The sequence below is a fragment of the Oncorhynchus mykiss genome, chromosome 3, assembly GCF_013265735.2.
Source record: "Oncorhynchus mykiss isolate Arlee chromosome 3, USDA_OmykA_1.1, whole genome shotgun sequence".
In the NCBI taxonomy this organism is placed as follows: Eukaryota; Metazoa; Chordata; class Actinopteri; order Salmoniformes; family Salmonidae; genus Oncorhynchus; species Oncorhynchus mykiss.
Window position 1 is genome coordinate 29,470,225 of NC_048567.1, and position 17,791 is coordinate 29,488,015.

Below are 17,791 nucleotides of genomic sequence, written 5' to 3' on the forward strand. Positions count from 1 at the left end.
AATCAGCTGACCACACCACTCATTTCGCGTACGCGAGAGTTGCAAAATAAATTTAGAAATCTACGTTATTCAATTAGTGCACCCACACTGCTCGCGAGCGTCTGCATTGCCATGGGCTAAAATAGAAGTCCTGCCTCTCCAATCTCCTCATTGGTTATACCCATGAGGGTGATTGAAAGACGAACTGTGTTGCCGGTCAGTGTAGTAATACTATGAAAGTTTAGATGCCAGTCAACATATAAGTTGAAAGATGAAAAAGCCTGGCAGGAGGAGAGAACCAGAAACGATTCGGTTGAACGTTTTATGTGTGGATTAATTGTCGGACTAGAGGACCTTGTGCATTTCAGGTAAAATAGCAAATCAATGTTTATATCCCAGGACGCAGCAGGTTTGGGTTCTGTGTAATAGCCGAGCATTTGTGCCAGACACAGCGTTTTCCTTGATGGCTAAAATGCTAAATTTAGTCTCATCTGACCAGAATACCTTTTTCCATGTGTTTGGGGAGTCTCCCACATGCATTTTGGTGAACACCAAACATGTTTCCTTATTTTTTTTATTTAAGCAATGGCTTTTTTTCTGGTCACTCTTCTGTAAAGCCCAGCTCTGTGGTGTGTACGGCTTAAAGTGGTCCTATGGACATACAGTATATCAAAAAAGTGAGTACACCCCTCACATTTTCTTAAATATTTGAGTATATATTTTCATGTGACAACACTGAAGAAATTACACTTTGCTACAATGTAAAGTAGTGAGTGTACAGCTTGTATAACAGTGTACATTTGCTGTCCCCTCAAAATAACTCAGTCATTAATGTCTAAACCGCTGGCAACAAAAGTGAGTACACCCCTAAGTTAAAATGTCCAAATTGGGCCCAATTAGCCATTTTCCTTACCTGGTGTCATGTGACTTGTTAGTGTTACAAGGTCTCAGGTGTGAATGGGGAGCAGGTGTGTTAAATTTGGTGTCGTCGCTCACACTCCCTCATACTGACTGGTCACTGTAATTTCAACATGGCACCTCATTGCAAAGAACTCTGAGGATCTGAAAAGAAAATGTGTTGCTCTACATAAAGATGGCCTGGGCTATAAGAAAATTGCCAAGACCCTGAAACTGAGCTGCAGCACGGTGGCCAAGAAGATACATCGGTTTAACTGGACAGGTTCCACTCAGAATAGGCCTCGCCATGGTCGACCAAAGAAGTTGAGTGCACGTGCCCAGCGCCATATCCAGAGGTTGTCTTTGGGAAATAGACGTATGAGTGCTGCCAGCATTGCTGCAGAGGTTGAAGGGGTGGGGTGGGGGGGGGGGGGGGGGTCAGCCTGTCAGTGCTCAGACCATACTCTGTACACTGCATCAAATTGGTTTGCATGGCTGTTGTCCCAGAAGGAAGCCTCTTCTAAAGATGATGCATAAGAAAGCCCGCAAACAGTTTGCTGAAGACAAGCAGACTAAGGACATGGATTACTGGAACCATGTCCTGTGGTCTGATGAGACCAAGATAAACTCATTTGGTTCAGATGGTGTCAAGCGTGTGTGGCGGCAACCAGGTGAGGAGTACAAAGACAAGTGTGTCTTGCCTACAGTCAAGCATGGTGGTGGGAGTGTCATGGTCTGGGGCTGCATGAGTGCTGCCGGCACTGGGGAGCTACAGTTCATTGAGGGAACCATGAATGCCAACATGTACTGTGACATACTGAAGCAGAGCATGATCCCCTCCCTTCGGAGACTGGGCCGCAGGGCAGTATTCCAACATGATAACGACCGCAAACACACCTCCAAGATGACCACTGCCTTGCTAAAGAAGCTGAGGGTAAAGGTGATGGACTGGCCAAGCATGTCTCCGGACCTAAACCCTATTGAGCATCTGTGGGGCATCCTCAAACGGAAGGTGGAGGAGTGCAAGGTCTCTAACATCCACCACCTCCGTGATGTCGTCATGGAGGAGTGGAAGAGGACTCCAGTGGCAACCTGTGAAGCTCTGGTGAACTCCATGCCCAAGAGGGTTAACGCAGTGCTGGAAAATGATGGAGGCCACACAAAATATTGACACTTTGGCCCCAATTTGGACATTTTCACTTAGGGGTGTACTAAGTGGAATTATTGAGGGAACAGCAAATTTACACTGTTATACAAGCTGGACACTCACTCCTTTCATTGTAGTAAAGTGTCATTTCTTCAATGTTGTCACATGAAAAGATATACTCATATTTACAAAAATGTGAGGGGTGTACTCACTTTTGTGATAAACTGTATACTCCAATCTCTGCTGTGGAGATTTTCAGCTCCTTCAAGGTTATGATTAATGCTCTCCTTGCCTTGTCCGTGAGTTTTGGTGGACGGCCCTCTCTTGGCAGGTTTGTTGTGGTACCCTATTCTTAAAATTTTTTAATAATGGATTTAATGGTGCTCCTTGGGAAGTTCAAACGTTCCGATATTCTTTTATAACCCAACCCTGATCTGTACTTCTACACAACTTTGTCCCTGACCTGGTTGGTGAGCTCCTTGGTCTTCATGGTGCCTCTTGCTTAGTGGTGTTGCAGACTCTGGGGCCTTTCAGAACAGGTGTATATATACTGAGATCATGTGACACTTAGATTGCACACAGGTGGACTTTATTGAACTAATTATGTGACTTCTGAAGGTAATCAGTTGCACCAGATCTTAATTAGGGGCCTCCTAGCGAAGGGTGTGAATACATATGCTTGCACACCTTTTCCGTTTTACATTTTATTGAATTTTTTTAAGCAAGTTTTTTTGTTTTTTTTTCACTTCACCAATTTGGATTATTTTGTGTATGTCCATTACACGAAATCCAAATAAAAATTAATTAAAGTTTCATTCCAGTTTATAATGCAACAAAATAGGAAAAAAGCCAAAGGGGATGAATACTTTTGCAAGGCACTGTAAGGGCCATGTGAGAACTTCTGGTAATTGAACCTATTTCTTAATTTTTGCTGGGACCATGGCTGGGTTTGTGACAAGTTCTTATCCTGTTAGTGATCCCTTCGCGCGCCAGTCCCTTTAGCGGGATCGATTTGACAACATCCAGTGAAATTGCAGAGCGCCAAATTCAAACTACAGAAATATCAATATTCAAGACTCACGACAATATAAGTGTAATACATCAAAATAAAGCTTAAGCTGTTTGGGATAGGGGCAGCATTTTCACATTTGAATGAAACGTGTGCCCAGAGTAAACTGCCTGCTACTCAGAACCAGTTACTAATATATGCATATTATTAGTATATTTGGATAGAAAACACTCTGAAGATTCTAAAACTGTTTGAATGATGTCTGTGAGTATAACATAACTCATATGGCAGGCGAAAACCTGAGAAAAATCCAACCAGGAAGTGGGAAATCTGAGGTTTCAAGTTTTTCAACTCTTGGCCTATCGAATACAGTGTCTATGGGGTCCAATTGCACTTCCTAAGGCTTCCACTAGATGTCAACAGTCTTTAGAACCTTGTTTGATGCTTCTACTGTGAAGGAGGGGGGAATGGGAGTTGAATGAGTCAGTGGTCTGGCAGAGTGCCATGAGCTCGTGACGCACGTACACGTGAGAGTTAGCTTGAGTTCCATTGCATTTCTGAAGACAAAGGAATTCTCTGGTTTTAACATTATTGAAGACTTATGTTAAAAGCGTCCTAAAGATTGATTATATACTTCGTTTGACATGTTTCTACGGACTTCGTCTGCTCGTGTGTCATGAATTTGGATTATTGGGCTGAACGCCCTAATACCAAATGAGGTATTTGGACATAAAGAGGAACTTTATTGAACAAATCAAACATTAATTGTGGAACTGGGATTCCTGGGAGTGCATTCTGATGAAGATCATCAAAGATAAGTGAATATTTAAAATGCTATTTCTGACTTCTGTTGACTCCATCATGGCAGATATCTGTAGTGCTTGATTTGTTATCTGAGCGTCGTACACAGATTATTGCATGGTTTGCTTTTTCCGTAAAGTTTTTTTTAAATCTGACACAACGGTTGAATTAACCAGTTATGCATTAGGGGGCGCTATTAACATTTTTGGATGAAAAACGTTCCCGTTTTAAACAAGATATTTTGTCACGAAAAGATGCTTGACTATGCATATAATTGACAGGTTTGGAAAGAAAACACTTTGACGTTTCCAAAACTGCAAAGATATTGTCTGTGAGTGCCACAGAACTGATGTTACAGGCGAAACCCAGATAAAAATCCAATCAGGAAGTGCCGCATTTTTTGAAACCGCATCATGCCAATGACTCCTTATATGGCTGTGAATGAGCTTACGTTTTCCACGCATTCCCCAAGGTGTCTACAGCATTGTGACGTCTTTTTAGGCATTTCCATTGGAGAATAGCTGTAAGGGACCATATTTGGCGAGTGGTCACATGGTGTCTCCCGGAGAAAATCTCATGTAAAATACTGAGGTAGCCATTTTTCCAATCACTTCTTATGAGAAACCAATTGCCTCGACGGATATATTATCGAATATACATGTTAAAAACACCTTGAGGATGGATCCTAAACAACGTTTGCCGTGTTTCTGTTGATATTGTGGAGCAAATTTTGAAAAGAGTTTGCCGTTATAGTTGAAGCATTTTTCGGTTGATTTCTCAGCCAAGCATGATGAACAAACGGGAGCTTTTTCGCCTACAAAAATATTATTTTTGGAAAAAAGGAACATTTGCTATCTAACTGGGAGTCTCCTGAGTGAAAGCATCTGAAGTTCTTCAAAGGTAAATGATTTCATTTGGTTGCTTTTCTTATTTTCGTGAAAATGTTGCCTGCTGCCAGCAGATCCTAGCATAGCATTATGCCATGCTAAACTTACACAAATGCTTGTCTAGCATTGGCTGTAACGCATATTTTGAAAATTTGAGATGACAGTGTTGTTAACAAAAGGCTAAGCTTGTGTTTGAATATATTTACTTCATTTCATTTGCGATTTTCATGAATAGGAAAGTTGCGTTATGCTAATGCATTTGAGGCTATGATTACGCTCCCGGATACGGGTTTGCTCGTCACAAGAAGTATATGTTTAATTCTGTGAATAACAGTTGTATCTTTTATCAATGTTTATTATGAGTATTTCTGTAAATTGATGTGGCTCTCTGCAAAATCACTGGATGTTTTGGAAGCAAAACATTACTGAACGTAACGCGCCAATGTAAACTGAGATTTTTGAATATAAATACGCACTTTATCGAACAAAACATACATGTATTGTGTAACATGATGTCCTGTGAGTGTCATCTGATGAAGATCATCAAAGGTTAGTGATTCATTTTATCTACATTTCTGCTTTTTGTGACCCCTCTCTTTGGCTGGAAAAATGGCTGTGTGTGTTTTTGTGACTTGGCTCTGACCTAACATAATCATATGTTGTGCTTTCGCTGTAAAGCCTTTGGAAATCGGACACGATGGGTAGATTAACAAGAAGTTTATCTTTTATTTGGTGTATTGCACTTGTTAATGTATGAAAGTTACATATTTCAAAAAAATATTTTTGAATTTCACGCACTGCCTTTTCAGCGGAATGTTGTCGAGGGGTAGCCATAAGAAGTTAACTTCTTGTTAATCCAGCCGCAGTGTCAGATTTCAAAAAGGCTTTACGGCGAAAGCAGACCATGCTATCTGAGGACAGCGCCCCGCATACAAACACATGAAAATAATTTTCAACCAGGCAGGAGGCGACACAGAAGTCAGAAATGACAATATAATTAGATGCCTTACCTTTGAAGATCTTCTTCTGTTGGCACTTCAAAATGTCCCAGAAACATCATTTGTTTTATAATGTCCTTCTTTATATCCCCAAAATGTCAATTTATTTGGCGCGTTTGATTCAGAAATACACCGGTTTTAACTCGCCCAACATGACTACAAATGATCTAATAAGTTACCTGTAAACCTGGTCCAAACATCTCAAACAACATTCCAAATCCAACCTAAGGTATCCTAAAATGTAAATAATCGATCAAATTTAAGACGGAATATACTGCATTATAAAGTATTATAAATTACAATATGTTCAGAGTTGTATGTATTGATCAGATATTTATTTTATGATTTACCTCAGACCAGAAGAGACAAAATATTGATCAACATGAACACACATGAACTTTATTAATTGTTATTTTTCAGTGCACTTTTTTGTAGCACTAACATTCACAAACTGGATAATCATGTTGTCCCTGTCTTGAAAACATCATTGGTGTTGACATTCTGTGACATACATCTCACAATACTTGCATACATTTCAAAATCTCAATACCACTGATTAGGTTTGACTTCGAACATCATTCATTGCCAAAGCCCTAAGCAAGGGAAAGTCATCCCAAAGAATGCATAACTCTCCCCTTCCTGGGCCGTCATTCAGGCATTCTCTAAAGGAAACTTGCTCCCCAGATGTCCCATGGACGGGAACATTCTGGTACTCCTTTGGGCTAGAGGGCTCCTCGAGGTCCTCCTCCAGGAGTGGCTGTGTGGACTCTGAGCGCAGGTAGGCATGGGATTGGCTTGGTGGCTGAATTGAGTACGGGCTATCAAAGACCACAGTGGCATACGGAACAGAGTGTTGGTGTGACCCTATGTAGCTAGGGCTGAGGGCATGGGGGGAGCCACATATGGACTCGCCCAGGTCACTGGTGTCACTGCAGCGGCACCAGGGGTCATCGGTGATCTCGCCACCCCTCTTCTCGAGACCCTTCTTGGGCAGGTCCAGGAGGCTGAGATTTGAGAGATAGACCAGGCTGGATTCCTGCATGTCCTCAACAGGGGGAGTATCCTTCAAAAATAAAAATAAACATGCATCTCCTTTGTCAAACCACAGAAACATTAAATAGAATGGAATAAATGCATAAATGCCTAAAAGATTAGTAACCCTTGTGTTTAGGGATTATCAACACACACTGAATACATGGTTTGTCATGATAATCCTAATACTGCACCTGCATTGAATCCAATGTGTTCCACCTCTTGATGCTGCTGTTGGCAGGGTCGGGAATCTTGGGCCAAAAGCACATCTTCAACCTTTGGATAAGAATAGAAACTTGTATTGTTTTTAAATAGCACAAACACACAAGTATTTACTGACATGAAGTCAATGTTGAGTTCTCACCGTTCATGTGTTGAGAAGCAGACCAGAACTGAGATAATGATAAGCAATGACAGCCCAACACCAGAGGAAATAACTATCAAGATGATAGCCAAGTCGTCTGAAAATATATAGATTTAGATTTAGGACATATGTTTTAGACAATTTACTGATACAGTATCTGACCTCACATAGGGTGGAGCGCCATGAGTCTGGCAAGCGAGACTAGTCCTCAGATAACACCGCACATTACTTTTATTTAAAAGCACTTCACTGATTGACTTTACTTTTTGACAAAATTCTAATACCAACCCATTGGTTCAGTTTTGAGTGTAACCTCTGATCCGTTCAGACTCCCGCCACCTGTGCTAACCATAATAAAGGCTTTGTATGAGGATGAACGGTCGAGCTCTCGTAGAACCACCCTCCTCTTTTCCAGCTCAGCAGTCACAACTGTAAAAGAGTGACACAGCAGCTGCAGTATGAGTTTACATGTTCATTTATTTAACCAGGCAAGTCAGTTGGGAATAAATACTGGTAACACTTTATCTGGATAGTCCATCTGTAGATGCTCCACTAACTACCTACTAACCCTAGCTCTAAACCTAACCTTAACCATGACCATTATCCTAACCCTAAACTTAACCCTTACCCTTATTCTAAACCTAACCATAACCTTAGAAAGCAGTTGATCATATACCATCTGTAGAGCATCTAGACTATCCAAATACAGTGTGACCTAGATACTTATTTACAATGACAGCCTGGCAAAATAAGGCTTTTGTATGAACTTTCAGTCATCTATAGTTGTATCATCAATGGTGAATCATCAACAGCGTCACAATGAGCATCTTTCCACCTTTGGTGTTTCCCTGCTCATCCCAGTAGAAGATCTGGTAGCTCTGCACGATCCCATTCCTCTGGCATAGTGGAATCTCCTCCCAAGTAAGCTCAATACGAGAATGCAAAATCTCCCTCACCCTCAGATCTGGGGCGGCAGATGGGGCTGCCATAAACAACGGAGAACATTAAGGACAATATGGATTAAATGGCAATAAAAGTAGTGGTGATTACCATATAAATTATATAATGTCAGAAACCTAATGGTGCTTTGATTTGTTGGTATTGTCATGCTGACAAAGAGCTATAACGTAGGCGCTTGATATAAATAGAGTAGAATAGGCTCATAGTAATGGTGGTAGCAGTGTGCGGAAGTGTAATTTGCTATAGGTCTCCAATAGAGGGAGGCATTGTAACACCTTTCATCAGCTTGTTTTGCAGCTAATTCGCACCTCATTGACTCAAAGGAAGCCTGCAACACCTCCCTTGATCTTGTAAAGATCTTACAAAGTCCAAGGTATAAGGGTTAGTATTTACCGACTTACCCTTTTGTCTAGAGTACGCCTCGACGGTTTGAGGAAGGCCAATCCCGTCCTTATACTTTGGATACACAGAGATCTCATAGGGATTGTATGGCTCGATGCTCTCTGTAGACGGTAAAAGAGACAACAGTGAGATACAGTGAGATAACAAGAGATAACAGTGGATCCAAGTTCATAAATGCATAGTATGTGGATAAATCCTGCAAAGAAAAAATCTGCACAAATCAACTCAAACAACAAACTAGAGAACACACTCGCTCACAAGCTGATACTGTAGATGCAATTCAATGAAAACGTTATTGTCCCTGCAGATAAATTAATTGTGCAGCCAGGAGAATTGCACATAAAAGAAGTACATAGTCCTCCCACAAACTTCTAACACAGAACTAGAGACACATGACAGGTGAATGAAACCATATAGTGTACATTATGAATGTATACCGTTATAACTGACATAAACCATACCTGATATTAGAGTGCTGGATTGATTCCTGTCAATGTGGTCAAACAAGATGAGGGAAGGGTCCATTTTCCACAATGGTCTCCACACCACCACATAGCCTGTGACACTGGATGAATGTATGCTTGTCCACTGGACCAGTAGAGATCTCTCATCATGAGGAAGGACATTGACGTCAGAGACCGCTGCCAGAGCTGGAGACAGATAGAGATTTTTACCACACAATATATCACAGGTAAGCTTAAACACCCATAGATTGAGTCCCAAATGACACCATATTCCCTGTATAGTGCACATAGGACTCAAAAATAGTGCACTATGTGGGTGTTAGGGACGCTGACATAACACACATAACACCTTCTGCTTATGCATATATTATGATTTCTAAATTGACCCCAGGCCTAGATCAGAGGATTGCATAGGTGGACGAAATATGGTGACATTTCCACCCAGCCAATCAGAGGAAGCTATTACCATAATGCTGATATATGTGCAATCCTCTCAGATCTACAGGAGTGCCTACCGTGTAGGGGATGATTTTGAATTCAGCAACAGGGATATTTCATTTTCGCTCTATACTGGAAGTGCTCTATCTTGAAAAATGTACTACTGACATACTATTTATTGGGATTTTATTAACAGTGGACTAATACACAAAATGCTAAAAGATTGAGTAAAATATCCCTTTATACACAATCTAACTATTAATAAAGCTTTACCTCTGTGTTGAAACACCTCCACCTCAGTAGGGCTGGATGTCCCTGCAGCATTCCCAGCGCTTAGGAACACTTTCCTTGCGCCCCTGGGAAGCTGGAAAACACAGTGGTTATCCAATGTGATGCACAGCTGTCCCTTTTTCAGGGGTTGTCTCTGGCGCGAGACAACATAGGACAGGATCTTGCCATTGGCACGAAACTGCTTCGATGGCTACAAAAGGCAGAAAGGAGATGAATGAGGAAGGGCAAGTTGTGTGGACCGCTATCACAGGAAACAAAGTTTGTGATGTGTCAAATTTGAATGTGTTCTGTGTGTCGTTCTCACCTTCCAAAACAAGTGTAGACTGAGAGACTTATGCTTCTGCTCCCTAGATACCGTCATCCAAGAGTTGAGTCTTCCGGAGGGAGCTGAAAAGCAACAGAAGTGTCCATTTTGAAACTTGTCAAATTTGTGCCTCTCAGTTGTGAGGAGAAGCAAAGAATTCTTCCAGACTAAACAGGTGTAGGCTATAAATTCACTTCCAAAGAGCCTAGTGTTTGTCAATACATACATTCTACCAGAGCTGTAAAAAGAGGGATAGAAAATATAGGACATTTCATTAGCACAGAGTGAAAAGTAAGCCCAATGAACAGAGGAATAAGAAATAGATTCAAAGATTTGTACCATGGGAGTGATAAATGACATTATATTAAAACAGAATTGATGCAGGACATACCCCTCTCAAGCGTGACTGCAGTATTGCTGTTACTCCATTCGCTCCATGGACTCTGTTGATACCTGACCCGTATCTGGATGTGGTACTCTGTCCCGTGGAGCAGACGACACACCTCCATGGGTCTCTGGCGCATTAAGCGTTGCACTGGGACCTAACACACATGCACGCGTACGCACGCACACACAAACATACATGCATGCACACGCAAACACACACACACAAACACACACACACACTCACAGTAATGTCATTATTTTTATGGTTACCTAGTACAGTTGGTATGATCGTTTATTTTTGTTTAATCAAAATAATTTTTGTTCAAACGGTTGCAGTATGTGGACACTTAGGAAATGGACATTCTCTTACTGGTTCTTCACTCCACTGCTTGCTGTTTGCTGTTTTCAGTCGCACCTCCAAGGTCACAGTGGTCACCCACGCTTGCTGTTCAGAGAGACCCCAGCTGAGCCTTAGGCAGCCATACCTGTTTGGCTCTGCTTGGACCTTCAGAACCTTTGGAGGGTCAAACTTGGCTGCAATATGAGAGTTATATTAGAACTTCTATGATGGCAATAGCTTAATCTCAATACCATGCCACAAAGTACTTGTGCATAAGGTTCTGTGTTTTAGGTTTAAAGAATACAGTGAGCTTCATAATGACTATCTTTTTACAGTGTCTGCATAAGGACAGCTTCAGAGTCACAAGTGACACCAAGTCGGTGTGACGGAGGTTGTCCTAATATGAACAACCATATTCTGTAAATCACGGCCCAAATCACTACTTCCTTACCTGACTCCATTGGCTCCAGAAGCAAAGGTGTTGAGGTGGCTTGACCCAAGGCGTTCACCGCCTTGACATATATTTCTATCTCTGAGAAGAGAACAAAGCCGGTCCGTGGTATCTTGTAGCGATGTACCCCTGGCGGCAGCATGTACGTGTTGCTCTCTGGTAAGTCCCTGTTAAGATTAAGAAATAATACAACTTCTTGAGCAAATCACAGTTACGCATCTTCCCCTTTAAGCTCTTTGGATAACCTCCACACCTATGCATAGTGATATTAGGAGGTTGCCACAGAAAGCATCGTGGAAGTAACATCTAAAACTGGTTCTCTATGGATAACCACCACACATATGCAGGCATTTAAAAAATAGCATCGTAATTACAATATACATTTACATTTGACATGTAAATGTAAATCTAAAAATACAACAGATGCACTTGTCCTCCACCAATAGCCACTTGTTACCTGATCTCAGTGTAGAGAGTGTACTGTGTGGGCAGGTGGGTGTCCTGTCCTGGGTCCCATTGGCATGAGAGGGTTTCCGGCTTGGTCAGGTTAGTCAGGCAGCTAAGGTTCTGTGGTGCTGTGGGTGGAACTATGAAAATAACAATTATTGGGGTGAGCAAAACAGTGTAAAAGTTAGTCACCCCTCAGAGCCTGGGTGGATTCCTTCCTTTCGAGGGAGTTTTTCCTAGCCAGCTTGCTTCTACATCTTTCTTGCATGCTGTTTGGGGTTTTAGGCTGGGTTTCAGTATAACAACTTTGTAACATCTGCTGATGTTAAAAGAGCTTGATAATTACATTTGATTTGATTTTGAATTGATTTTGGAACAGAAAATGATCTTCAGAACTGCATTACTGAACTGTTCATTATCAGTTCAGCTTTTTATTCTTTATCTGAGGTGAAACGTATGTTTAAAACATGTAAATGTCGACTCAGCGATATGAGGTAGACGCAGAAAGTAAACAGTGTGTCAATTCTCTCAACAACTAAGAGAGTTGAAGCCCTCAACTTCACAGCTGTTTCGGTCGCGTGGCTACCACGCTGCAACAGCTGTGAGGCGAAGCCGTGCACATGCACAGGCACTGTGCGCGACTGTGTGAGAGCCAAGTCCACCTTTAAAAACATTTGAATGAATTCTTATTTTATGCTCAGATTTCCCAGAACTGCTCTCTGAAATGAAAGTACAGCATGTTCAGTACTAGATGTTGGACATGAGGGAAACCAGGGAGGTGTGGCACTACAAGACAAACCTGCATTTTTTTTTCATTCCAACATTTAAAAAAATTAAGAAATGCCATTCTTTACCATGGTCCCATCTGTAATGTTTTTATGTGGGGTAAGGGATATCCCTTACTATGAATGACAATGGAGCTATGGTAGACCACACATACAGCACACCACTGAACAGGCATAAACAAAACAAAGAAAGAAAAAAACGTCTCTCACATCCAGCTCTTATCTCCACTGCTCCTACGATCTGACACGGGAAGGTGTGGAGGACACAGCACGTGAGATATCCCTTGGTGTCTGTGAAGCTAGGTATAAACACTGTTGAGTTCCAGCCACTCTGATTGGCCACAGAATATAAAACGGTAGAGATCCAGCCACTTTCATTGGCCGCTGCAGAGGTTCTACCACTCTCATTGGCTGCTGCAGGACTGCTGGGAATAAGGCGTTGGTTGAGGTGCCAAACAATGTGGTTGAGGTGCCAGACTGCCCCCTTTATGAGTGGGCAGTCATCTCTGATGATGCAAGAGGCAGTCACCGGTGACCCCAAGGCCACCACAGGGGTGGAAGTGTGTACCCGCACAGATGGAGACGTGTGAACCTCTGTCAGGAATGGAAAGAGAGCCAAGAGCAGATCAATGCATCAGCAACATTGAGGGAGAAGGTAGAAAAGGGGCTCTTTAAGCCACCAAATAAAATACTTATCGTGAGATACAGCTCCATATTTCTTGCCTACTGTATATTCGCATGTCTCAGTGAAACTCAAATGACACTGATCACTTCAAGATTCACATTTCAAAACAACATTTGTAAGACAGTGGGATGTGAAGTGTCTATTCTTTTATCTGTGCTACTGCTGGCAAGGTGTTGCCATTTAGAGAAGGTTATTTATTACAAAGACAGCACTCACCATCTTTCGTTCCGTTCACAAAAGCCAGCAGCAGCGTGGCAAACATTGTTATCCAGGCTGATGCCATGGTGATACAAACCTGTGAGAGGGGAAGATGTGAAATGAGTGATTTTGAAGAAGAACGGGTGAAAGTACATTGCATTCAATGGAATCAAAACAACATTTGAAATTCCAGAGCTCTTATGGACAGCAGCGTATAAATTGTAATGGAAATGATAATGACTATATATTTTTCTAACCTGTCATGAATATACTGTTTGACAGTACAAGCTGACATGAGCGAAGATGCATCATCCACAACTGATACACGGAAATTACGAGGGAAAAAAAGATTAGACAGCTGTCTTTGACAAACAAAGAAACACTTGGGATACTCACAATTCCTCAGTCATAGGAAATTTGTTAATGACTTAAAGACTGATTCTAAAGTCTAAAGATCAGAGTGCACCAATCACCAATGGCAAGATGGCCATCAGCCGATTCACTCAGGTCATGCTTGTGTCTCTATATGTTCTGTGAGGAAAAAGAGAGGTCGGTTATTTCCTCTCTGTCATTTGGGACTGTCCCCTTCAGGTACACTGTAGCAAAACACTACACAATGCAAAATGAAATTTGAGCGCTTCTTATTGGACAAGATCAGCTTGTCTCTCTTCTTTTTCTTCCGTTTGGTGCCTAATGAATATGACTCTTGTTTTTAAAACCTCTGTGTTATCTCCATGCTGAGAAGGCACATACTGGTGACAGGCAACTGAAAACCACATCCTTGTGAAACCTCTTGTGAAATGTAACTAGGCCCTCAGGGCTAAGATGGAGAATGGCATGCCCAATGAGAGTGTGTGTTCGGAATTAGATTATAGCTTGTTTGAAGGTGTTGACATGTACATCCTTGATTTCTCTCTCTCTCGTTCTCTCTCTTGCTCTCTCTCCAGTTGCAAGCTTCTCAACCTGCCTGTCTCTTTGCCAGTGGACCAAGGCCTTTCAGTTTCTTATTTATTTTTACATTTCTTACTTTTACCCCCAATTTTGTGGTATCCAATTGGTAGTTACAGTCTTGTTCCATCACTGCAACTCCCGTACGGACACGGGAGAGGTGAAGGTCGAGAGCCGTGCGTCCTCCGAAACACAAACCAACCAAGCCACATTGCTTCTTGACACAATGCCCACTTAACCCAGAAGCACCAATGTGTCGGATGAAACACTGTGCACCTGGCGACTGTGTCAGCGTGCACTGCACCTGGCCCGCCACAGGAGTCGCTAGTGAGTGATGTGACAAGGACATCCCTGCCGGCCCAACCCTACCTTAACCCGGACAACACTGGGCCAATTGTGCGCCGCCCCATGGGTCTCCCGGTTGCGGCCGGCTGCGACAGAGCCTAGTGGCACAGCTAGCGCTGTGATGCAGTGCCTTAGACCACTGCACCACTCAAAATGCCATGCTCTGCAGTTTCTGAACAGTTGCCAAATAATGTATCACTTAATATTTAAAATCACTGAAATAGGAAAATAACTGAGAAAATTACATCCTTGTGAAACGTATTGGCAACCCTTTGGCAATGGACCAATCACAGCCTTGCCCCCATTACTGTTATTTGGCTAGAATACATATGCCAACTAGGTGAAATGTAACTAGGCCCTAATGGCTAAGATGGAGGATGCCATGACCAATGAGAGTGTGTGTTGGGAATTTGATTATTGCTCATTTGAGGATGGTAACATGTACATCCTTGAGATCTCTCTCTCTCTCCTTTCTCCCTCTCTCAAACGTGCCTGTCTCTCTGCCAGTCTACCAAGGCTCTGCAGGTTCTGAAACGTTGACAAATTATTTATCGTCACTTACTATTAAAAATCACTGAAATAGGGAAATAACTGCGACAGACCAGTGGAAATTGAAATGTGTTTCTGAATTTGGTTACCCTCTGGTTACCATTCAGCGGTCTGAAAATTAAGTAATAAATTGGCTGTGGATAATCTGAAAAACGTTTAAATTAATAGAATGGCAGTAAAACAGTGTTTGCTGAGTAGTTAGATGAAATGTGTTTGCTGAGTAGTTAGATGAAATTCACTACAATTATTTTTATTTTCCACTTTGATGACACATTTTCTGTACTGCTAACATTAACTTCCAGTCATTCTTTGCTCGTATTGCTGATCCCATTGTATTGACTTTTTCCGCAATTATGCAAAGATTTATGGGATATTAGAATCCTCTTGTCCTAACCTGTATATTTTTGGCCTAGAGTAGGGGACGGAAAAGACGCCTGCTTTCCAAATGGCACCCTATTCCCAACATTTGGGATGCAGCCTATGTAGTGGATGCGTGATGTGAGGCCGTTGAAGTCTCCTTTTATTTACTGCTTATCATCTGTCTGCAGAAAGGCCTCCACTTCGCTCTTCCTCCTATGCAGAGTTTTGCCTTATTATTATTGCAGGGAGCTAATTGCCTATGGCTCCTAAATGTCCCTTGCTGCCTTGAGAGAGAGAAAGAGACAGAGAGATAGACTGACAGACAGAGCGTGACAGGAGAGAGAGCGAGAGAGTGACAGAGGGAGACGGACAGAAAAAAAGTTCTGACATTTGGAGTGATTTATTTTGTCACCGGCTAGCATGTCACTCTCTTGCGTCATTATTTAGTATGCTTGTAAACGCAAATGAGAATGCCAATTTCCTGTTTTCGACTAAAGGAAAGCAGGGTTATGATATATTTTCCTTCTATAGGCTAACTTATCAGTGTAATACAAATATGTCAGGATGGTCAATAAACATTCCTAATTTATGTCAAATGTTTGAGTACCTTTAGATGCCATGTCTACAGGCATTCCATGGAATGGTTGGATTTTATAATGTCATTTACAAGTATGGCGTGGACTTTTTTTTCCCGAAAAGGTTGTTCCCCAAACTACCTATAATGGCACATTATTCTCACAAAAGTATGTTATTGTTTCAGAGAGATTTTGACACCCTTTGTGGTGTAATGGATGTGTTGCAAAGATACAATATTTCAACATGTTCTATACCTTGTTCCTCTGTCTCCCCTTAAACATGTTCTTCTCTTAAGCCATTGTGGTAAATGTTACAACAGTCCCTCTTTCTCGATTAGGCAATATCCTCCAACAGGCTGACAAAGTTAAAGCTTTGACTATTTCTCCTTTTGTTTCTCTTTCTCCGCAAAGCTTCAATTGTACTTCTAGTTAATTTGGTAAACATGTCAAAGATATGTACAAATCACTATTTGACAATCTGCCCTTTAATTTTCGATTAGAGGTTTCCTCTTTGCTGGAAGGTGACCTGAGACACTAGACCTCTCAATGACTAATACTTTGTCATAAAAATAAAAGAGCAGAAAGAGAAAAACAATCTCTTTCACATCCTCTTTTGCATATATTGACAGCACATAGACATCTTATAACTATCCAGGAATGAGAGATATACTTTGTTTTTTCCCATTAATATTCCAAAAGAGTATAAGTAGTATGAGTGCAGATAGTGATCAGCTAGTAGTGATGCCAAAATTGTTGTATAATTGTCACATTAAAACTGAAAAGGTCATGATGTCAGGCTGGATTCAAAACTTTTCAAGTTAGATACATGTACTGATGATATGTCACTAAATCCTATTAAATTACCAATAAGTAAATCATTTGACATATCCACACAGTTGAACAGGGAGATGAAATGTCCTTGTCTGAGCTTCTCACTCACTCACTCACCAATAACAGATAGTGTTTTATCCCCCCCCCCCCCCCCCCCCGCTCTGTTCTGTTAGATTCAAGTGAATCAGAAGGTTTGGTAGGTAGCGTGATTCAGAGATAAAGAAAATCAATTAGAGAGCAACACCACTCACCACACAGCCTCAGCACCCAGAAAGACTTTCATCAGACTCTGGTGTAGACAGGATCAGATGGAACAGAGTGGCGAAATGGAACTCCGGTTCCAGGGCCACTTGAGTTGAACAGCCAGCCACATCCTTATTTTGAATTCACCATATACAGGAAAGATAACATGACGTGGGGTGGTGGGGCACATAACAGGAGAGATAGGGAAGTCAAGTTAAATGCCTTGAGATAGATTAATGAGTCATCTTGGAAACCCAGAGGAAAAATCTCACGTAATGGAGTCAGATGCTCGATGTTATGTGCATTTGTCCACAAGTGAATAATAAATTAGTCAAGCTATTTGAAAAAACATTATATTTTAAGTTTGAGTATTTAGAATTTTCACAGGTGTCAATTGTCACAGCCTTCTTCAAAGAAAGGCACGCTAATCCAACTCTTGTGAAGGACAAATTTGACATTTGAGAGCTGGAAAGTAAATTAAAGACTGTCAAATTGATTATTATGCTATCTTATAAAGGCAAGACCCAGATGCAGACACAGGAGGCAGATGGTAAGTGTCTTTGAAGTTTATTAAATCCAAAAAGAGGTAGGCAAAAGAATGGTTGTGTACAGACAAAAACTCAAAACCAGTTCAGGGTGTAGGAGGTACCAAAGGGCAGACAGGCTCGAGGTCA

The 17,791-nt window shown here is 41.5% G+C and overlaps 1 protein-coding gene across 4 annotated transcripts; it reads right to left on the reverse strand.

Moving 5' to 3' along the window:
- Nucleotides 1-6,031: 6,031 nt before the first annotated feature.
- Nucleotides 6,032-17,254, reverse strand: csf3r (colony stimulating factor 3 receptor (granulocyte)). Of its 4 annotated transcripts, none has more exon segments than NM_001124402.1 (17): nt 6,102-6,781; nt 6,945-7,026; nt 7,115-7,211; nt 7,403-7,543; nt 7,950-8,096; nt 8,476-8,577; nt 8,938-9,126; nt 9,652-9,859; nt 9,974-10,056; nt 10,365-10,515; nt 10,731-10,894; nt 11,152-11,318; nt 11,609-11,738; nt 12,594-12,977; nt 13,285-13,363; nt 13,663-13,797; nt 17,126-17,198. In NM_001124402.1, coding segments are annotated over 15 exon segments (2,619 nt in total). In that variant the 5' UTR covers nt 13,352-13,363; nt 13,663-13,797; nt 17,126-17,198; the 3' UTR covers nt 6,102-6,274.
- Nucleotides 17,255-17,791: the final 537 nt, after the last annotated feature.

Coding starts and splice junctions, on each gene's coding strand:
- csf3r (XM_021581424.2), bottom strand. CDS start 13,426: ATGCAATGTACTTTCACCCGTTCTTCTTCAAAATCACTCATTTCACAT. Junction 10,895..11,151: donor TCTGGAGCCAATGGAGTCAG/GTAAGGAAGTAG, acceptor CTCATATTGCAG/CCAAGTTTGACCCTCCAAAG. Junction 8,578..8,937: donor ATCCAGCACTCTAATATCAG/GTATGGTTTATG, acceptor TACCGTCTACAG/AGAGCATCGAGCCATACAAT.